This window comes from Zonotrichia albicollis, chromosome 12 (assembly GCF_047830755.1).
Source record: "Zonotrichia albicollis isolate bZonAlb1 chromosome 12, bZonAlb1.hap1, whole genome shotgun sequence".
Classification (NCBI taxonomy): domain Eukaryota; kingdom Metazoa; phylum Chordata; class Aves; order Passeriformes; family Passerellidae; genus Zonotrichia; species Zonotrichia albicollis.
Window position 1 is genome coordinate 5,042,173 of NC_133830.1, and position 23,901 is coordinate 5,066,073.

Here is a 23,901-nt window from a genome sequence, read left to right on the forward strand (position 1 = left end):
CCACACTGCTCACAGGGGTCTCCCAGTCCTTGTCACCTCTTTGTTTGTCTTTGGGTGTGAGTACATTGCTTGTTATATTGTGAGTATATTGCTGAACACCTGTGGATATTTAATTAGGACTCAAGCAAGATTTCTTAGTGACACATTATGGCTTGAAATTGTATATATTTACACACGGTAAATAAAACCTGGTGTGATATTAACCAGCCTGAAACCTTTCAATATGGTAGACAAAGAAGGTAGAAAGTTCAAAAGGTGACCTTTTGAAATGTTCTCATGCAGAAAATAAACAGCAAAGCCCAAATCTTTGTGTGAGTTAAAGCACTGACGTCAGTGGGACTCCCATGGGAAGTTTTGGGAGTTTGTCTTTACAAGAACAGAACCACCAAATTGGAAAAAGTTTTGACTTAAACCAGGTCAGTATGTCAAAAGCCACAAAGCAAAGTCTGGGATAAAACAAAGGCCAAAGCAAATGTCCCTTGGATTAATTTTTACCAGCAGCATATTGGGCTTTTGAACTGTTCTCCAGCCATCTACAAAAGCAGCAGCTATGGGCTGACTGCAACCCAACTTGAAAGGGGAAGACATTCCTTTGTAGTTCACGTCTGCTGGCTTTGAAGTCACAGTGAGTCTTACCAGTGACTTCAATGGGACTTGCCTTACACTTTCATATTAGCCATTGTTTTATCCTAACTCCTTTCAAAATTCCAGACAATAACATTTCTCTTTATTGTAATCCTGACAGAGCAATTAGGCTCCAGTCCACACCTGCACCCGACTTTTTTCTTCACACAGCACTCTTTGAGCTTCTCTTCTCTGAACAGAGTTATGAGGGCTGAATTAATGGTGTCTCTCTGCTCTATCTGCTGCCTCTGTATTTCATGACCTGATGAAGAACATGAAATTCTTCAAGGCTTGTACAGCCTGATCTTTGGTTACAACCAGCTGTAGTTTTCACCTACGGTTTTATGAGTGTGCTTAGCAGAAAAAGAAAAGCTTCTTTTCATCAGGGTAATTAGGCAATAACAGAATGACAGGTTGTGGACTAAAGCATAATCATTCACAGGTGCATTCATAGCATGGTTTTAATCATGAGTTCAGAAGCTGAATTGCATTCCCGGTGTAACAAGCTATGAAACACTGCTTCATAATTTAAAAATCTGAATATGTTTTTAAAATAATAAAACATTTCCTTTTGTATCTTTAATATATAAACCAGATATCCACATGCCAGAAATACCTACTGAGAAAACATGAGATTCTCATTTCTCTAAGGGTTCCTAATCTCTCACCTTCTTGGTGTCAAATCTGCAAGAATGATCTCTGTCTGCACAATATTCCCTTCTACAACACCCACCAATATTCCTGCCTAACTACAACTCCTGTCTGAGGTACACTGGACCACTCCCTGCTCCATTCTAATGCCTTGGCAGCCTGGGATTGAGGAAAGGTACCCAGAAGAAAACGTTTTTCCCAATATTTTCTTGCAGAGCACCCCACTCTTGCCTGGGGTAAAGCTGAGTGCCAAACACAGACACAAAGAGGAAACTTTGGGTGCTCCCAGAACTGGCAGAGACACCACCACCCATGGGATTCCAACATGGAAAGAGTGAGGAGAGCCTACAATGCTGCACAAAACCAACCTGTGGCGCTCTGAAGCACCTGTGGGCTGACACAAACAACACAACCTTCACCAAAAAGAACAGTGAGGGATTTTTACAAGATACTCCATTCCACTAAGCTGCTGCACTGAGGGATTCTGCAGCACAGAGCAGCTTGTTTGAGAAGGGTAACTAATGGGATTAGTACCACTTACTCCCCATCTCCTTATGAGATTTATATTTTGCTAAGCACTTCCCAGCTGTGGCTCTCCCCCTGACTGCTGGGTGGTTTCACCTTGCACTGCTGGCAGGGGAGCCCCAGAGAGGAAAACACCCTGTGGAGCTAAACCTCCTATGAAACCCAGACACAAATCACATGGTGCTTTTCCTTCAGAAAAAAACAAAAACCAAACCAAATCCCCATGACAAGCAACAGCAGCAGTGATTTTAATAGACAAAGATTTTTTCCTGCTTTCTGTAGTGTTCATTTCAGGGCTAGAATATGAGGTTCATTTATTTATGTTATTTTGCCACTGACTTTCCAAATGACTAATTAAATCAAAATGAATAGTGGTTGTCCTTTGAAATATTTATGAATCGAAACTAATGTGGCACCAAAGGGGCCCTGTGAAGTGACTCAGGGGATAATTTTATCCAGGTATTTATCAATAATAAATCTCTTATACTCATCTGTAAAGCATCCATACTGGGCAATATTCTTACAGTTTTCAGTTAAACCTTAACATGATCCATGTGCACAGAGCTATGCACAGAAGTAGCAAGAAAGTCTAAATATATACTTATTCTTATAGATTTTTCTATTTCATTAAATAAAGAACACAACAAAATTCCTATGCACAGTCTATGGACTTACAGCTTTCTAGCTCTAATGGATTGTACACAAACAGAAACATATACACAGGAGGAGCTACTTGCCATCAACACAGGAAGGTCTGTTTCTTGTAGTCCCAGCCACTTTCCCAGGTAGACAGGAGCATTTTACTGTTTGTGATCTTTCCTCAATTCGATTCTTATTACAGCATCTGTGTGCTGCTATAACTTCACACGTTCCTCCTTCTGGCAAAAAAAAAAAAAAAAAAAAAAAAAAAAAAAAAGAAGAAGAAAAAAAAGAAAAGAAAAAGAGAATATTGACACTCTGATTAGGAAGAGCAGCAGTGGCTAATCAAAGCACCCAGGCGTGCTCCTGTCTGCCTCTGCCCAGCTTCTGTACAGGTGGGATTACAGTTTTATTTCTGTCTTTTTGTGTGCTCCCAAATAAGCCAGGTACTGCTACACTACATTTTTTAATAGAAAACGTAGATAAGTTCCCTTGCCTTTCTTATATTAGAAGTCTCTGTGACATCCACATAATTTTTGGCCTAAAAATAATGTTATCAATGTATGGGCCTGAAGAAATGTGGGTAAAATACTACAGAAAATGTGCAATCACTGTTGGCTGGTTTTATGCTTGCAATATTGCAATTATGCTTTTCCCCAAATATCTTCTCATACAAGGACAGAGACTAAGGGAACCCACCTAGAAATAAGGTTTTTCTCCAAATATTAGATTCTGTGGTAGTACTCAGCCCTTAGGGAAGGACAGAGTCTCCCCAGATTACAGGGTGGCCCAGCAGCACTTCCCTTTGCTCTCCCACTCACTAGATTGGCAGATTTAAGGCAGGAAAACATTTCCACTGTGTGCGAGATCATCAGGTTTAATTTGTCTCCTCCCTAATTGTTCTTTCTGAGCATTTGCAATAGTTTTATTAGGAGGAGAGCACAGGGGGTGATCAACAGACCCACGGCGGCTTTGGGCTCACGAATGCTTGGTGTTTGTGCCATATGCTGAGCACAGAAATGAAGTGTCAGGTGGGCCATTCCCCTTCACCTCTGCTCTGCAAGGAGACAAACACCACGGTGGGCTAATGCCCTGCCCAGGTAATTTCTCCATTCCTCAGTTCAGATTGCATTTAGCTCACAATCACTGAGTGTTTAATGGTGTCAGGCTGCTCCCCACAGATATCTGGCTGCTTTCTGAAATTGCAGCACAAATTTGGCAGGGTTTGTTTCAGCTTAGTACAAAACCTCATGTGCTGCCCACTAAAGGGCAGGATGTGCAAGATTTTCTAGAAGAGCATTATTTCTTCATGCCATTAAGTACATGCTGCTTTTACTGCAGCATAAACCCCATTAATCCTATCTTTGGATTTCACTCTTTTTGAAAGAATATTGAGAGCTTTTGGCACTGTGTGCTGTAGGAGAATAAGAAATGTGGAGATGCTGATCCACATCTGGCTGTGAACAAAGGGTTTTGGTAGAGGTCTGGCAGTTCAGTGGCATTTCCCTACAGGAGTGCATCCTGGTACCTGGGTTTTCTACAAATGTGGCATTTTAAATGAAGCACTGGGCAGGTAGGCAGGGAGGATTCATATGGGGGAGTCTGCAAGCATGAGATTAATTCTGTAGTAAACACTGGAGTCATCTGCAGAGACATTCTGCTGCACCTCTTCGTTATTAGGTGTGTTTGGGCTGCTGACACAAGCTTTTTGAAAGCCAAAAGGTGTCAAAAAAGAGAGATCCCAACAATTCAGAGAGCCATCTTCTGACAAATGGGCTTTGGAGTGTATCTGAGGAGTAAGAGGAATTGTGATAATCAAGTCAGCCCCAAATGCTTCCATTTTCTATGAAGTAATCCTTCACACAAAGTCCCTGTTCCCCTATCCAAATTGTATTGAAAGCAATGAAAAGATTCTCATTGGTTTAATCCATCTTATGGTCGTGCCCTAGGAGAAGAGAGATTTGTGATTTTATTGATTGCAACTTCAACAATAAAGATAATGTACACAGTAATAAGCATTTCTAATTTTAGACTGCATAGACTGTGTGGTAAATATTTGTGAATAACCTAAATGCTTAATTTTCTCTATAAATTTACTGTATGAGTACTAAGAACCACATGACTTAGTCTTGCTTATTTGGTTATCTATTCAAAATAATGGGTTGTGGTGGAAGAGCTTTACAACACCTTTAATTGTTATGTGGAAGCTCAAGTTGCTGGAGCAGTAATGAATTTAGCTCAAAGTGTGCAATTGTTTAGGAGGGGCAAAACATAATGACACTATAAAAGCAATGAAAACCCATTTTTTTAACCACTAAAAATTTAAATACATTAATTGGAAGTTTTATCTACATAGTCCATAAAAGTATGCAAATATTAATAATTATAATAATAGAAAGACCCCTTCCAGTGCTGACAGAGAAGAAAAAAATCCACCTCACGTGGAGAAAATTCTGGAGGTTATACAGCCTGTTATCCTGAAAAATCTGTAAAGTGGGATCAGATATTTGCATTAAAGCATATTTAGCCTATGGATGCCTACTGAGTAGCATTGCATGCAATGTGTTTTCTTGTATGGATTTTACCAACCATGCATGTACATGTGAGACTTTTAAAAAGTCATATACAAAATGGGAATAGAGACAGATATAAATGGACACAGTGAGAATAGGAAAAAAACCTCATTGAAAAAGCATGCTCCTTACTACATCATTCACAGAAACACATATACCACAAATATATTGAGGGTGGGAGGTTCTATTTAAATCTACTTCAGCTGCATAAATGAGGAAATTAATTGAGTGGGGAGAGGAACACAAATCCATCTTCACTTTCCACTGAAAATCACTCAATGTGTTCAGATGGATATGTGAAACACCTTTGCATTCAGAGATTTGTATTTTTTTGTTTCCAACTTTCTTCTTTTGGGGGAGGGGGCTGGAGAGCACCAAGAAATACTCTAATTCAATATCTGCTTAATTTCCTGAGTCTTTTTGTTTTTCCTTAATGGTTCATCTGGATTATGGGAAGACTTGGCAAGATATTACATGGCTAGGAGTTCTGAAAAAAAAATGGGAACTATTGACCCGATAGGCTGTGAGTGCAGCAAAAGTTTGAATCCTTGTCATAAACTCCACAAATGTCTCTGTTTTTTGAAGTTTATGGTCTATTGAGCTACAGTAGCTTCTGGCTTTGATTTCACAACAATAGCCTCATCCAACCCATTCAAGTCAATAGAAGATTTGCCATTGAATTTAAAAGGAGAGGAAAGGGGCCTAAAAATCTTCAAAGTAAATGTCTTCTGAATGTTATGTTGACAGTTACATTTCATGAAGTGGCTGTTTAATCCATCTGGTATTTTTTTAAAAAATAATTTCTTTCTGCCCCAAGAAAACCAGAAGATTAGAAATGGAATTGGAACTTGTGGATCAGGAAGAGCATTGATCTTCCTTCAGGAGCTTCAGAGGTGAATGAAAATGTCCTGTCATGACTTATACCTTCTTCACACCAAACACCAGCAGGAATTGATGGTGAGAACAGCTGATCCTTTCTGAGCACTCAGGAGGCCTCAGCTTTGCACGGAGGAAATGTGACCAAAGCCAGAGGGACAGAACTGCCTGCCAGGGAGGATCCTGGAATGTTGAAGATGGCAACTCTGTGTGTCATTGCAACTCTGCTCACATTCCCCAGCCTCCCAGAAACCCTTGTTCTGCACAGACTTCAAATAGAAAACTGTAGAAATAATAGATCATTCCTGCTGTAAAACAGAGACAGCTGTTTGTTACCCCTGCAAAGGTTTCATTCTAATTGGAGAACACTAACTCCTGAAATAATGCTCATTTTTGTCTCTGTTACAAAGCCACCTTGAGTTTACACACCACAGAGTGAAATATTTTATCATGAGTATGAGTCTGCTGTGGGAGGCTGTGATTTAAAATGTCTAATCACTATAAGGTCTGAGTGCATGCCTGGCAGAAGCCAAAAAGCCATCTTCTAGTCATCTCTGATTTTTATACCTCTAGCTAGGAGGTAATAATAAAAGCATATTTTGCACTTCAAAATTATATCTTGCCTCTGCATTCCAGCCAAGCCTGAACTTATCAGTAAACAAACATAAAAAAAGCAAACAGCACTACTGATTTGTGTTATACATTGTGGAAGTCATTAACTATGACTCAGGTAGCAAAACTTATACATTCTCTCCTTGACAGTGATGACAATTTAATAGTATTTGACTCTGCTGAGTTACATGGAGTGTCCTGCAGCAATGAGAGAGGTTGTTTATCAAAATGATAAACATGTTTTCATTTCCTCCTTGGCTGCATGTATGTGATCAGAAGTCTAAGGCCATCAAGAATTCACTTATTCTGGCCACCAGACAGACATTAAGCTATTCAGGACCATCTGTGCTTGAAATGAGCTCCACTTAATGGACCTTCCTAGGGCAGGTCAGTCATAATGAATGCATGTGTGCATGAATGCATGAGCAGAGCGGAGCTTTGGTGAGACTTCTTGGGCTGTTTGGCACTGGCAGAGCTGGCTGACAGATAAGATGCGCCTTTCTTCTCAGGGTCACACACCCAGTGATTTTAGAATTCAGATCCTCTGTTCCATTTGCTTCCAGCTCATTGCAAATGCACCTCACAGCCTAATCCAGATGAAGGTTGTTGTAAGAACCTGTTCCTGCTACTTGCAAAAAAACAATGGTGCCCAAATAACATTGTGGGCTTTGCTGGCCAAATTCTGCCTCTGTTACACCACTGGTGATTCACCATGGGAATATGAACAAAAGAAATCATATGGACCAATTTTATCAACATTTCCAGACAGTTCATTAGGACTATAGCTGGTTTGTGGTAGCTCTATTTATTTGTAACAGCTTCAAGTAGCCAGTGTAAATGCCAGTGCTATCATCCTGCTAAGGTCATGGACCCATATGTTATTCTGAAAATGCTGAAGTATATGCAGATGCTGCTGCTAGACCGAAGAGAACAGAGAGAATTTTGGAGAGAATTTAAATTCTATAGACTCCAAGCAAATGGTGACAGCAAAAATTCTTCAGACACTTGTAGACTTGCTGAAAAATTGCTCCCAGAAATGAATGGATGTAAAAATTTGCATGGTCTCCACCCCATCTCTATACAACAAAGGAAAAACAACCCTGTGACAGTCCTTTTTTATTTTTTTACACTTACTATAAAGAATTCGGGTTTGGGGGCTGCAGTTTAAAGAGTTTTCAGTTTGAATAAGCTTTGGAAACTTCCCAGGTGTAATTAATACATTCATAAGTTTTAATCAAAATGTTTATGCCAGCTAATGTGCCAGAACTGCAGACTACACTGTGCACAGGGGAAAATACTATACTTTACTTTAAGAAATAATAAGCCACTACTATGGAACTTACAAAGCAACACTTTTACTTCTGACAGGAATATGTAACAGATGGAAAAACAAAGTCCCATGCTACACCACCAGCCACTTCACAAGTGAACAAATAAAAAACTTCTCATAGCCACAGTGTAATTACACTCCAATTTTTCTTTTACATACACTCCTCTAATGTTGTTTCTGCTCTAGGAGGAAAAGGATCAAGCTTACAGGATGCATTTTCAGAGCAATCAGAGAAGGCTTAGGGTTTTCACTCCTTTTCTCAAGGTCAAGGTTAACTGCCATCAATGAAGCTGAACTTGGCTCATAAACCTGATGTAACACAAAGGCACCACCTCAAAACTGACCTAAGTATAACCCATCGGCATTATTCCTTAATTATTTTCCATTATGATAACAGATACAAATAAATTGATGAGTTATTCTTTAGACGTGGAATTACCATAACTATGAGAATCTGGAATGCTCCACACATGCTCTGCAAGTCCCCTGATATATAGTGGATTTTTTTTTTTTTTTTTTTTAGCCCAGTGGACCAGAATAGACTGCACTGGTCTGTTCCCTAAATTTCTATTTATATTTTGATTAATATTCAGTATTTTGTTGTTCATTATGCAAAGTCTATATTATAATTTTCATTTTGGGAAGATTCTATGCAACAGCAGCAACATAAGTGACTCCCACTGTGGGTCATTAAGTTTTGGGTTGGGACATTATTTTCTCAAATGCTGCTGCTGTGAAAGGGACCTGGAGACACAGAGTACCCCCTTAAAGAAACTGCTGCTTCTCTACAAAACAACAGAACAAGACGAGCATGGCTAGTGAAATTTGTTTTCCCTTGGAAATGCACCTTGTGTTAAACTTTAAAACCCTGCTGAGGTTTTTCTGATGTCCAGGTCACTCAAAGAGCACTCCTGGAAGTCCCAGCTCTGAGAGCCCCCAGGACAGAGCCCGTGGGATGGTGCAGCATCCCTGCCCCAGTTCCTGTGCCATGGCACAGCATCCCCATTTGGAGCAAGGCAAATAATGAGATTGTCTTGCTTTGTGCTGCCTCATGGTCGGAATTTGGAGAAGAGCTGCTGGACCAAGCAGGTCAGCTACCTGGGAAAATCTATTTCACACTCAGCCAAAGTTCTGATGGATTCTGGAGTGAGAATTCCTGGGCTAAGAGGGGCAATGTGCATTCTCACAGACATCTCTGGTTATTTATCTCAGAAACTCTTAAGTTTCTGAGAGTAATCTTGACAGAAAGGCCATTTTAATGAAACCAAGCTTTTCTGTAAAAATGAAAAACAAAATAACTTCTAGAGGAAAATAAAATCTTTAAAATATTTTGTTCAGCAGAATGTTGATATTTCAATTTAATATTAACTTTTTTTTTTCCATTTGTATTTTATTTCCCATTCAGTATAATAGGGGAAGCAAGGATATGCAAAGCTCTAATTAGCACAAGGATTTGTAGTCTTTTACAATTTTCTACTAATGCTCTTTGCCATCAGCCACAGGAGGCTTCTATCTGAGAGATTTACAGATTTTTATACTTACACCCAGAATAGAACAGACTCTGATCCTCACGAACTGGTTTATTCACAGAAATTAAAAATACGTATTTTCTGTAAAGGTGAAAAGATATGGAATCTGCTCTTGAATTCACAAGGAAAAACCCAGAGCACACCAGCATGTGAGCTGTGCTTGGATCTTGGGCTGGCTTATGGATTTCCATATCAAACCAATACACACACCAGAGAATAGGTTTTTCTACTAAAGAGCCTTGCAAATTGATCTCCTGAGAAATTTGCGCGGGACCTTATTCTTATGCATATTAAAAAATAATAATAATGATAAAAAACCCCTCTTACAGATGAATCAAAGTGAAAATGGTCTCCAGACAAGAAGGCAGCCTTCTAGCAGCTCCTGCCTCTGGCACAGAGCAGCTCCAAAGAAAGAGGAATAACCAGCAAGGCTGAGGAAGGAGAGGGGGCGACAGGGCAAGGGTGGCTGGGGAGGAATGCTGATGAGGAATCTGCTCCCAGCTCTTATTTAAGCAGAGTTATGAGTAGTTTTAATTAGCATTTTGCATGTCTGTGTAAAATATACGCTCAAAAGGAGAGAATCTGTGAGAAAACCCCACTTCTTGTGTGTGGAGCTGTCCCTGCCTCTCCCCAGAGCACTGATTGCTTTTTTGTCACAGGGAGTGTGCCAGGGAATTGTACTAAGGACTATCAGCACTCCTGTATTGATGAACCACAAACCCCAGACATGTAACTCACCAGGCAGGCAAGAATCCAATGTTCTCTTAGTGGGGATCTTCAGTCTTTTAATGAGATTTTTTTTACTTCAAAGGGAGGCCAACTTAACAGCAACTTTGAGAAATGGAGGTTAGAAATTAGAAGTCTTGGTGGGATTTACAGCTCTGGAATGCCATTAAGAGATGTGTGTGAAGAGGCAGGACTTAATTCAGAGAGAGAAGAATGTTACTTTTCAGAAATAACTGAAGTTCCATATCAAAAAGTAATAAGCATTATGACTTTAAATTTCATTGACTTTCAGTGAGATATGACAATCCTAGAAGTCTATACCACTTGTAAATAGGATGTCTTGGTCTAAATGATGTATGCCAGTAAGGTTGAGCATAAAATCTTGTAAGTACCTTTAAAAAAAATCATGCTCTTAGTCACTTGGGTGGTTTGGAAAATTTAATATTTGATATGTCAGAGAGGATAAAAAACCCGAGTTTGGACAAAATAGATGTAATGTGCTTGCATTGAAGCAGAGCTCCTCCTATAAGTTAAACTGCAGGCAGCAGTATAAACTAGAGATTAAAAAGACCTGCTGTGCTGTTCTGATCATTGCTTTGCAGCTGCACAATTCTTGCCCAGAACAAATTTTCTAGGTATCAAAGCTGTGGAGAAATGTAGATTTCTGCTGCTGAACTGACATGAACATTTCCAATGCTGACATCTCTAGTTCCTTGCCAGAGAACAGTGAAAATCCAAAGTGGAATTAGGGCTGAAAATACCCTCACAATAAAATTTGAGTGAACAACAGAATATTTTCCTTGGAACGTCAAAATGTTGCTCTAAATGCTGCCAGCAAAAGATATCTAAAGAAACAGTGTTAAGGGAAAACACACAATGAAAGAAAGACAGGACAACCCTCTTTTTGGATGGAATTATTAAGTTGATAGGAAATAAGTAATTCAGTCACAGCTGCTGATGAGAAATGAATATAGGAATGTGCATGAGAAATGGTTACTAAGAAAGGATTTAGAAATTATTCTATGTCTAATATGCAAGCACAGCTTGGTCCTGCCAGAATCTGACTTATGCCCAACAGGCTTTCCCCAAGCACCAGATCTCTAAAACTGCCTAATGCATTTACTGAATACCTTCATCTCCAAACTTCTCCAAACTGGAAAACCATATTAATTTTCTCTTCAGCCTTAAAAGAGACTCAAAATTTCTTATTATGCTCATGATGCACCCTTTGAATTTTTCATATGGTACATGAAAATGTCACACTTTCAGGATTTAAAAAAAATATTTATAAAATAATCCACAGTACAAAGCAGCTCCACAAAACCAACTTTCAAACCCAGGCTTTGAGTCATCCCAAAATGATTCAGGGATCTTAAATCCTTGTGGAAAAGCAAAACAATGTTGCTCCATACAGTTCATCTTTTGATATGATGGTTGCAGATAAATTCATTCCCAGATAATTTTATCCACTAAGGTGATTAGCCTATGGAGAGCCTATGATGTGTTTCTGAGCACAGTGGCATAGTTTATGGTAATGCTCTTGTCATGCCTTATAAATGTGTGAGATGCTTTTATGAAGCAGTTAGATAAGGAGTGGTGAAAATAATGTGATCCATAAAGAATGCACAGTGATGAAGAGCTGGGATTGCACAGATACTACAGACAGACTGATAGAGAGAATTATAACCATGGTACAGGCTGCATTAATCTTCCAGTGAATGGCAATAAATAAAATAACAGGAAGGAATGGGTCTAAACAAATTTGGCCAACGTATAAAACTGAGAAGTCAGTGTGGGATCAAAGTGTTTTTAATGGGATCTCTTATGGGTGCATTGACTAGCCATGGTGGCAACAACACTTTCATCCATGGGGTTGACCCCATGCTACAAAATCCATGAGAAGGAAAACAAAGACTGCAAGTTACAGCACGTACAAGCAGAAGTCACTGTGAGGAGCTGTGTGGGATGAGCAGCAGCAGCAGTAAATCCTGTCCTCTGCAGCGCTGAGCAATGCCAGGCAATCACTTCCCAGGCATTTTCCAGTGGACAAGTGTGCCCATTATCCCACCCCATATATTTTAGAATTATTCATACCGTGACTGCCAGCAGCTGGTCCTGCATTGGAGCAGAAAACCATTCCTCTGCCAGGAACTGGCTGCACACTGTGCACAAGGACAGAGCATGGGACCAAAGGCTCAGAAGCAATCAGTTGTTTTTGCATGGAAAGCATTTTGCACTGCACTCATTATCCAGAGCAGAAGAACCTGGTAGTCTCCAGCCTAAGGAATTTATAGCACACTCATTTCTGAACCTTATTTAGCTTCAAGCACAGTCAAGCACTTCAGTAAATGTTAAGAATTGGGTATATGAGCAGCAATATTTTAAATTTCAGACTACTACACTTCAGTTATGAATTAACAACTCAAGGAATTCTCTCAATCTATTTTAACTTTCAGGCTACTCTGCTGTGGTTATGCATTAGCAAGCTTAAAAAATTCCCCTCACAATGATTTATTCCCTCCACACTGAAGCATGATTGAGATGTTTCACTTCTGGTCAGGACCGAACTATGGCTGAGGAAGGGGAGGAAGCAGAGGATGAAGTGGGACTCAGACCACATTTTTCTCAAAATTTAACAATCAGGGCAGCCACTACTGTGGCTGAAATACAGTGGGAGGGCAGTTGCCTCCTCCTCACTGAAATTTTAAAGGAGAGGACAATGGGAATATTTTATTTCATGTTATCTTTTGGCACCTCTTATTTTCTTCTTTTGGTTTTGTTCTGGTGAGGTTCACCTCAAAAAAATCAAGTCTGACTGATTTTCTCTTTTTCCATATTACTTTAATCACTTTCCAAACCTCTCTTCTTCTACATTTTTCCATAGTCACTATCCTGAGCTGCCTTTTTTTTGCATGAGTCTCTGTGTTTTGATGTCTCTCTCCTCCCTATTTCTGTTGATGAACAATATTTTATTTCCTGCCCCCATGATTTGCTCTGTCTTTCCACTCCAGCTCTCTGCATAGAATTGTAACCCTGATTTATTCTGGTTCCCCACTCTCTCTCTCTCCCTCTTTACCTTTTTATTTTCAACTGCATTGAATGTTTCTCTCTCTGACAATTTCTTTCTCTTCTCTCTGGAAGCTCCTGATGAACAACACAATGCAGAACTGCCTCCTAATAATTGATCACCTGGCTGCTGTTCAGATTTGTACTGCTCCTTTGAATACATGTGCAATCCAGCGCACTCTGTTCCTTCATAATGTGAATAAAAAGGGCTGCACACTCCAGTGGAAATACAGGAAGTGTAGGGAGCAAATAATTTCCTACTTTGAAAGCAACATGTGACATTAACAACACTGGGTTGAAATTAATATTAGTTTATTTTTTATTAGTTAAACAGGAGCTGTATGCAGGGAGCTCTGCAGTTGGCAGAACCTAAGAGGCCAGGCAGAAAACACATTTATTTTTCTCTCCCCTGTTTATCCTTGGTGATGATCAGTATTCATCCAAACACTATCTAAGAAAATTTGGAATCTGATTTTTAAATTAAAAGTTGCTTTTTAAACAGATTTCTTTAAAAACTAAAATCTTTTTGATGAAAGACATTGACATTTCACTGGCCAGTGTAAACAGATTTCAATTCAAGATAAAATCCCTGTCTCAGTGTGTGTTATAATTCACATAACTCAACTACTTTTAGCAAATGATTCTCAGTTTCCTATATAGTACTACAGACAATAAACTACAGCACACTGATATCATCCCCAAGAGAGGGGAAATTGTCTTAAAAGCTGACATCCAGTCAAAGAAGGAAGTAAGAAATTATCTGAGCTATGTCTCTTATGGTCACAAAGAAACCATTTTGCATTAAGATAAAAAAGAAATTCAACTTTTGTTCCAAAATAATCCAAGTGATCTGTTCCAGGGAAATTATGCAAAAAGAAAGAAGGTACATGCACATGCAGCCTCCTGAGGAGAAGCAGCCCCTCTGATGAGCTGCAGATTCTGTGATTCTGTGCTAATTCCAGCACTGCCTCCAAAGGGTCTCTCCTCCCTCTTCCTGATTCATGTCCAGCTCAGTCCACTTTTGAGCTAGTTGGAAAAACCCCATTTCCCTCAAACCCCAAGGTTTTGCTTCAGAGAGCTCAGTTTAGATTCCATCCCACAGGGCTCATGAGGATCCAGCTCCAGGTGAGCCCCACCACAGAAACCCCAGTGCTCTGACCCCTCAGTCCTGCTCCTGCATTTCCAGCCTTAAAAGTTTTGGATAATGTTGACTACAAACTGGACCTTCACTAGAAATAAAATAAATTGGGAAAAGCCTCTAAACTACAAATAGGACAGCTCTGCCAACTCTCCTTAATGGCATGCTGGTGATTAGAAGCAGAAGAGGTCATCTTGCCCAAATCTTTCCCAGTATCAAAATGTTGCCCTCCACACACTCATGAGCATCTTGCTCAATTTATTTTCTCATTATTTAAGCAATTGGACTTCTGCTGGTGCAACAGGGGATCCTTTGAAGATGCCATTCTAGTGTTTAATGGGATCTACCATTGGGCTGAGCAGAAAAAGAATGTTTTGTTTTCTTTTGCTCAGTTTTCCTCATTAACACTAATTGTGATGCTATGACCAACTGAACACAGCTATTCCCTGTTCCACATTTACAGATGTCAGATATGTTTCTGATGGTCATCACATCCCCCATCATCATTATCACCACTTAGACAAGCTGTGCATTTGCTGCTTCACTTCACCTTTCTTCATGAGCCTGTCCCCATCACCTTACTGATGTCCACAGCTCCTCTCAGCACCACTGACATCACTGATGTTTTTAGAATTCCACTATATAACAATTACATTATTATTAAAAGTGATAGAAATTCTGTGCTGTAAATTGGATGAGCATTATTATCTCCATTCAAGAGAGAAAATCTCCCTTATTTTCCCAATCCTGCATTTATCTCTACTCAGCTCTTCAGCACTATTAACTAAAACACAGACAACCAGCACAAGTTAATAGTTTCAAGAATATTTGATCATCAGTGTATAAACTACCAGATACATTGGTATTATTACTGCCTGGGCACCTCAGCACTGTGGAGATGGACAAGGAATAAAAAACAGGGTGCAGAAACAGAGGCAGATGCTCTGTAATAGAAAATCCAGCCAACAGTCTGAGATGGAAGAGGAATGCCACATCTAATTGAAATGGTGCTCTGTGCTTCCCAGCAGTGTTCTCAACAAGGAAAGACACTATTACCTCCTGCTCTAGGAGAAAGTGCCATCACTTTCCTATTTTTTCTACCCTCATTGTAGTAGCTGGCAATTTTCCAGCGTTAATCCTTGAATACTTCTTTCCCCCACGTATATTAGTTCACTTCTTTTTTTTTTCCTAGATACACTCACCTTATTTCCTGGGCCTTCAGATTTTTCTGATCCTTTTTATTATGAGCCCTGTGTGTTGTAACACATATTTTACTGTCACTGGCAAATTGGCAGAGGTCCTGTTTTCTGTGGATAAAGCTATCCCCAAATATTTCTTTTAAAACCTGAAAGATGCTTTTTTGCTTGGCAGAAAACTAAACTAGCACTTGCAGTAGCCATGGCCCTAAATGGAGTAAAAGGAACAGATTTTCAAGCCCAACCTACCAAGTTATCCAGCACTGCAAATGTGGGTTCCCTCTTGCTCCAGTGGGAGCCTTCTCCTATCAAAGTGCACACTAACAAAGAAGGGATTTAACCCTGCAGCCAGAGAAACTACTGACTTTCCACTGAACAAACAAAAATGTAATATCAGCAATACCTTTAAGGCAGCCTTGGTTGACAAACAGGTGCTCCCTCTGTAAGACAGTTTTCTTATTGATCTGTGCTAACATCTTGCAGAAGTGAACAATCTCATTGCCATGTCAAAGGCTAACCATCTGTGAACAAGTAATGCAGCCAGAAAATCCTTGTTGCTACAATAATAGCTTTAGGACGTGGGTTTTGTTTCAATCACCACAAAAAGAAACCTTCAGGAAACTTCACAGAAATTCTTTTCCTGATAAGTTTGTGTACCTAGAAAAACACGTTTGCTTACAGAAATTTCATCTAAATAAATTACAATAATTTACATACTGTTGAGTGAGTAAGGTTCATAAAATAATTGGAAAGTTAATCTTTTCCCTTTTCCTCCTTTGATATTGCAATCATGTCACAGTCTCATGCATCATAGCCCTTCTCTTATTTAAAAATCATAATTCTCTCTGTGGGACAAATCACCTCTTCAATACCTGAATATATATGTTAATACTTTCAGGATCAGACCTTTTTTTCCACATCAATAAACAGTATTCAGCCATGCTGGAACCACAATTTTAGACTAAAAGACCATTCTAAAAGATGGATGTGCAAGCACAGTGTCCTACTGAGAGACAGAATAGTGAATTAATGATTCTGGAACAAGAATCTAATGGCAGGGCTTTCTGAGACCAGAAGACAATTTTGTGAGAAACTTTCTAATTCAGTGAGATAGCATCAGGCCCTAAATAATTGTCATGTTGGAGAATATTGAGGTCTCCTGGCATAAATTTTGACTAAGGATTTTATAATCTGACTGTTCCCTTAGAAATGTGAACCAGGAGCTCCCTTATATCAAGGTAAGGAATTATTATCATTACTACTATTATATTATCATTATTATTATCATCATCATCACTAACTACTGCCTTTGATAAGTTACTGGACATTGCTGAGTTTATATCTAAGTGTCAATTGTATAGCTTTATCATTGAAAAAAATCTAAGTTTCTGGCTAGATCTGGAATGCCTCATCTTTGTCCTCCTGCTCACTGTTATGCCCAGGGCACAGTCTCATGGAATACCAGCAGGGTGGCATCAAAAGCAGCTCTGGTTCCAAATCCTGATGGAGATTTTTGTTTTCACTACAGCAATCTCAGGTCTGTCATCCCTGGAAGATGTAGGGAAACTGCCTGAGGGCTCTGTTACCTTTGTGTATAAATATCCCACCTGGGCACTTGTGGGCTCCTCCCCACTATCCCTGTTTTGCTGACTTGTTTCAGCTGAAAATGTGCACAAACTGAAGTATTGGTTTCAATTATTTTAAAATTAGTCTGGATAAAGAATATATCAACAGGAAATAGAAACCACAGTACTGTCAGTAATTCAGTGAAGTCATGGTTCCTATTCTTGGGTTTTTTCAACCCAAAGCATCAGAGACAACAAACTGGAACTTCTTGATGTATATTTGCATATTTGTTTACTTTTCAAACTAATTAGCTTTTAAAGCATTACCAGGGAGCAGAACAAATGTACCATATAGCTCCAAAAACAATACAAGAGCAACTGTTTGCATTTAAATGAACTGTCTTTGCTGGTACCCTGGATGTGTCAGCCCAGCGAGCACTTAATGTTGAACATTAATTATACAAACAAAAGAAATGGCACAAAGCTGTTGTCTCTGTTAGTTTTCTTCCAGGATTCAACCATGTTTATGTTGGAGGTTTGTCCTAAATAAATTCCTGACTGTGACTGCTTCAAATGGGATGATGATTCAGATGATTGAAAATATGCACTGATCAATGCTCAGACAAACAAGCTCTCAGCTGTTGTTGCTCACTCACTGACCCTCGCTCAGTAAGAAATTCTTTTTACTGTGCTGTGAATTTCATCAGCTGGTCATCAGCATGATGGACTGATGGTGGCTCTGCTCCCTCTGGCCAGTTTGTGACACACAGATTCCAAGTCAACTGCTCATGGATTTATGGCTTTGCTTCAGATCCTCAGGACAGGGAGAGTAAGCACTTGGGCATCAGAACAAAGCAAAAAAAAAAAAAAAAAAGATAAGTGTAAAACTGCACTGAAACTTCATGGAGAAATATAGATTCAAAGTGAACATTTGCATTAAATTTAGGTTTAATTTAACCCCACCCCTCACGATAGTTTTGGCCGTCAATTTAACAAAAAACCAAAACCAATAATGAAGCCAGTTAATACCTGTTAACAGAACTCAGTAAAACAGCAATATAAAGTGAATAGAAGACAACAAAAAAATTAACTGTAACTCATTGATACCCAACAGTAAAAAATAAGTTTTAATATGGTAGTGAACTAATGTCAGTTAGGAACAAAATTTAAATGTTTCTAGCCAACATAAGAGTGACTTTCGGAAGAAGAATATTATTGGGAGTGATGAACAGGAGAGGTGGTTGGAGCGATGAATAATGAGGGTACTGAGAGATGTCAGGAAAATACAAATTTTCACTGTGTCTTCCAATGTCAAACTCAGGAGTTAAGACAGAACATTAAGTTGAATGTTCCAAAAAATAATGGAAAAAATCTCACACAAGGCACATGAGTTGAAAGTTTTCCATGAGCTCACAAAGCAGTTAGAAAAGCAAATTCTTTTAGGGGTTATTAAAAACAATCCCTGCATCACAAACTGCTGGAAACTGGAAAGGTCTAGAGGGAAATTCTCCTTGTTGGTTTATCACTCCTGTGCTCTGCCTTAGCATGTGCTGCAGCTGCTACTGGAAACAAGATTGGATTCCTGACCTGACCCAGTATGGTTGTTTTTAAATTCCCAGAGATGGTCCCAACATCCCAGAGGTCATTCTTCAAGTCACCTGAAAATAGTAACCCACTATAAAGTATCACCAAGCTATTTAGGACACATATTCCTAACATAAATCATATTTTGGGACTTTCATATCCCTTTGCAGGTCTTGCATTTCCATTTTTTTTCCTGCTCTTATCCAGGGCAAATCTCCATCTCCTGTATTCTCTTTATATTCAAATCACATCAGCTTTGACGTTCCTTCTCCAACCCGTGCTATGAAATGCCGTCACAAGCACACCCTAAGCTTTTATTTATTTCCTCCCCATCTGACAGCCTGCCTTGCAGAGCCTTGTCCAGAGCCACTGCTGCAGGACAGAACAAGGCAGGAAATGTCAAAGTTGTCATGCACATTCCCCAGCTCTTTGATTTCTGCTGCCAGCCACGCCTTCTCCAAAGCTTCTTTGTTCTTGGGCTTCAAGCTAAGGGTGAATCTCCCGCGTGCCTGAGAATTCCTCAGATTTCCAAGAGTCCCAGATTCCCTGCTAAATGGCCCTTAAACATGTGCAAACCTGGAACACAAATACTGCCAAACTAGATCAGAACAGCTGTCCATCATCTCTTCTGCACTCCCTGTGACAGATGAAACACAAAGGGCTTCAAAGGAACATTAAAGGAGCCCATAAATGGGACAACTGCAATACAGGCTGCCTACACACTTATTTTCTGGGAAATGGGAACTCCTATTCCTTTGGGAGCTTTTTTTAATCCTAGAGAAATAATGTTCAAATAATCCAGAAAAATACACAGATTATTTTATGTCCATATTGTTACATGTCCCTATTACTACTGGTGTGCATACCTTTCAAATACATTATACATTGTATTAATAAATATTTTAAACCTGGTTCCCTGCATCAATTTTACAAATTTCTTGGGTATCTGCACTCATTCATCAAAAGGACTGCAAATATAACAGTTATTCTGCATTCCATTTTGTGTCTGTTCAGGAGCTTTTCTCTGTTGCATATGGTCACCTACGTGTCAATTTTTGCTCATATAAAGCTATTTCCTCATCTCTCAAACACACCATGTGGCTCCTATTTTAGATTTCACTGGTGCTTGAAAATTGATGATAAAAGGGGCAATGTGAATCTGTCAGTAGAAACATCTTAAATACTCATAATGACATTCAAGAGTTCAGTATTCAACATAATATTTCCCATTTTTATCCTGCTGTTCTGGAGCAAGCATTTCAGCAGTCACCAGTTTGGGCACACCTATTTCACCCTGACACTGACATTTTTTTTCCCAAAAACCAATGTTTTTGTAATAAATCACCCTCTGCAGTTTCACCAGATAGGTGATTTTCCCTCACCACTCCAAGGGCAGGAGGTGGCTCACCCCTGGGACTACTCTAGCTCTGCTTTCAAATCATTCTCCATTTTCTTGCTATCCTCTTGGGTCTGATCTCCTTTTGTGCTGCTCTGCAGTGTCTGCTCATCCCCAGGAACATTCAGCACACATCCCCATGGGTGCTCTTGTCTCTTTACCGTTTACATCCTGCCAACATCCCCTTCCCTCGTTCCTCCCTTCCAGGATCCATCACAGATCCATTATTCATTTCCAGAGCACAGAACCATGTCACAGGTTCAATTCACAGTGTTGTGAACCAGATGTTCTGCTCAGGAGAAAGAACTGGGGCTTTGAATCCAGTGGTTAGGATTCAATTGGAGCCCTGTGCTGAGGGACAAGCTCAAGGACAGCCTGGAGCCCAGACATGATCCTGTAAGTGGCCCTTTGAATGCACATCTCCCTCCACTGAATGCAAAGGCAGAATAATGCCCCAAGGCTAAAATTATCCTTAGTGATTTTCTTTCTTTGTAAACATTTGGGGTTTTTTTCCCTGCTTTTATCAACTTTTTTCAGATCACCACCCTCTCACCTAGTTTTCATCTCACCCTGTGAGAGTCTTTGGTACATTCTCTATCACCTAAGACTCTGTCTGTCTAAGTCAAGTGTCTAAGTCAAAGTCTCTGTATGTGCTTCCTAAAATTTTTTATTCCATACTTCTCCAAAGGTGCCAGATCACTGCCCAAACCTTTACTAGATCTAATTTATGGTAAATATTATCTTTCTACTAATTAATTAGCATTAAAAATAAGACATAACTGTAACAAACAGTCTTGCACACATTTGGAAGTGCTTTTAAAGAGTGCCACCACACTAAAGGCATTACTGATGGTAATTCCATTATTTGCCCATACATCCCCACATGTACACACACTGCTACACGAGCATTATTTAAGTTTACTTTGTCTTGGCTCCCTAAAGATAAGGAGGTTTTAAATTTAATATTGGTGTGCATGCAGTGAGAGAGAATTTTAGATTACAGTAGGGGCCATGAACTACATGCACTTTTCAGCAGTGGCTGTGCACATCAGCCTGTGAAAATTCTGGATGCACATGCACAGGGTGGGCAATTGTGCACATCAGCATCCATCCATGTCTGTAACTGTGCTGTGCGTGCCAGACTTTGGTCTGTGTGCAGATATAAAGAGTTTTCCATGTTATAGGCACAGGGCCTATTAGAGAAAATCATTCATTACAGATGAGCAGTACATTTTTCTGTATTTTGTTCCAATCATTAAAATATGTTTCACGTATTTTTAGCTCAGTTCATTAAATGCATGCACAAACTTGCCCACATATCTGTAATTCCACTAGGCTACTCCTAGCAGTTTTGTTCAGTAACATTAAGCTGTGTACAGCAGACTTTGTGTTTTACTACTACTGCCATGAGGTTTGCAAACTTAATTGCCAGAGTGACAATATTTCAGACAGAGCTGTGAATTGAGGCTGCTGTTGGAAGGCTGTGTGTCACAGCTGAGGTGGTGGAGGGCACACACTGGATATCAGCTGGTTTGTGTGCAAGTGCTACAATTTCATTCATGGAAAGCCAATTTTTGTGGATGCCAGCCTTGCCTGCAAGGTGTTGGAAGCCACTAAAGGATGTGTCAAGGTCTTTCTGTCACCCTGCCTGATCCTTGATGGCAATCACCAAAGAGCAAATGGAGAAAAGGCAGAATGCTGTCACCCTTGTGTACAGCTTTTAAAACTTGCTTTAGACTGTGGGTAAGAGATGCTGATTCCCTTTCTCAAATATGGCAACAGATTAATGACCTCATACTTGGATTCTTTTCTGTCCCCTGCGATTTTTCCTTGGATTGCAGAGGATCACACCCACCTCAGTTTAACTGAACACCAACACCAATTAACACCTGAAGCAAACTCAGCTTTGGCTTCTCCAGCTCACCTAAGGGTTGCAGATGAAGGGAGGAGGCTTTTCTTCATCCTTACACCCACTATTATCAAAATAATTATTCCATGTCTAAACATAATTTACTGTTTAGCAAAGGAAAAAGTTTTCTCTTTGACAATACAGCGGAATCATTAACAATAATTAACTAATGAGATGATAATAACATAGAGAAGTGGAACTGAGGAAAAATGTAAAGCTGATGTACAAACACTGGAGCATCAGGAATTTGAATGAAATAGACATTGCTGTCTCCGGCTCACTTTGAATTTCCACAGCTATTACAACAAAATCCACTAAAGTACCTTTCTAAGAAGCTTCTCAGGAATTAACACAGCTGAAAAGAAACCTATCTCATAAGGACAGCTCAGAGTGCAAAAGCTGACAGGAGATTTGGTCCCTGTATGCCACATAAAATCTCAAGGCAAAATCCTGGTCCCACAGAAGAAACTGGCAAATGTGGACAGGGTTTCACTCTATCTCCTGGTGTTTTCTACAGTCTTTGTCCCTACAAAATCCAGACAATGCAACAAGTAGCTGCTATAAGTGCAAACTAAAATACCTATAAATAAATAAATAAAAACTTATCTAAATACTAACAAAAATCCCAGCTGTTCTAAAGCTGAGGAAACCCATTTCCAGTCACCAAACAGCAATTATTATTATGACTTTCATGCAACACTAGGCAGTATTATGTTTGCTCAAAAGACCAAGTAATAGATAATAAAAGGGTCATCAATTAATGTTAAATTACATTATCTATTTTCATCTATAAAATCAGAGACTGAGTTTGACTTCACTCCTACAACATACTTTGAAAAAGGCAAATAAAGGATAATGAGAGAAATGTTATGAATTGACTTTGAATCACAGCATATGCTGTACTTAAATGGAGATTATAATGTCAGTGAAGGATGTATTTGCACATACTCAGAGTGAATATCTCCAAAATCTCTGTGCATGTCTATAAGCACATACTCATTCTTAAACATATATACCCACAAAGGTTCAGCTGGCTCAGAATTTAAAATTCAGCTGTATTTTCCTCAGGAGTCTCTGCCTATCTTGAAAGATTTGTGCAATTAGCAGATAGCTGGAGGTCCATTCCCACAACTGCTCTGCCTCTACCTGCTGTTATTTTCAGAATACAAGAGGAAAGTGAGTGATGTCTTCTACTCCCTCCGAAAGCACCACAGGCACTCAGTAAGCATTTTAAACCATCTTTGCCTGAATAAGTTTCTTAATGTCATCTGGCATATTCTGACATTTACTAGCTATTTGCAAGTTAGGTTAAAAAAATACATATACAGATCATTTTCTACAATGAAATGTCACATTTTGGTGATAACCCAAGGAATCCTGATTTCACATACATCCAGATTGGAGAACTGATCTATTGTGGTAATTAAGTTTATCAGAGTAAATAAATTACTTCATTATTTTTCTCTTTTCTGCTTTTTGAAAATACCAAAATTAGAATACTGAGATGAAAACATAACTAATGTGGACCATCACAGCTATTTTTGTTTGATCTGTCTACTTGATCTGGCTTGAATATTTTAAAATCTGGCTTCCAAAACTAACATTGCCATAAACTAAATGCATCATCTCCTGAAAAACAATTCCCTTTTCTAACAGTATTTGGTGTTTCTCTTATTTATTGCTGTTGTTATCTTAGTGTGTCAATACACATAAAACTTAGGCAGCTTATTTGGTTGTCACACCTTATCTACATGGCTTTATCAATATTTTTGAGCATCTGCTGCCTGGCAGCAGTGTTCTGTGCATTAGATCGTGCAAAGCTTTTCACTGCAGGGGGACAAGTGAGCTCAGGTGAAAACCTTTGTATGTTAACCTTCAAACCAGTGTGAAATGAATGCCCCCTTCCTGGCCATAATGGGTGTATTTGTTCAAATCTTAATTATCTAGATTGAATTTTTCTTA

The 23,901-nt window shown here is 39.3% G+C and overlaps 1 protein-coding gene across 2 annotated transcripts in view; it reads right to left on the reverse strand.

Annotated features, from left to right (window-relative positions):
* TAFA1 (TAFA chemokine like family member 1) overlaps positions 1 to 23,901 on the reverse strand; it is a 210,046-nt gene that overhangs the window by 39,847 nt on the left and 146,298 nt on the right. Inside the window, exon 3 of one of the 2 annotated variants that reach the window (XM_074550404.1) lies at positions 2,538 to 2,675. In XM_074550404.1, coding sequence (XP_074406505.1) covers positions 2,538 to 2,675 — 138 coding nt within the window. Of the gene's footprint in view, positions 1 to 2,537; positions 2,679 to 23,901 lie in introns of both variants that reach the window. The other variant, XM_026796056.2, reaches the window with a different exon arrangement.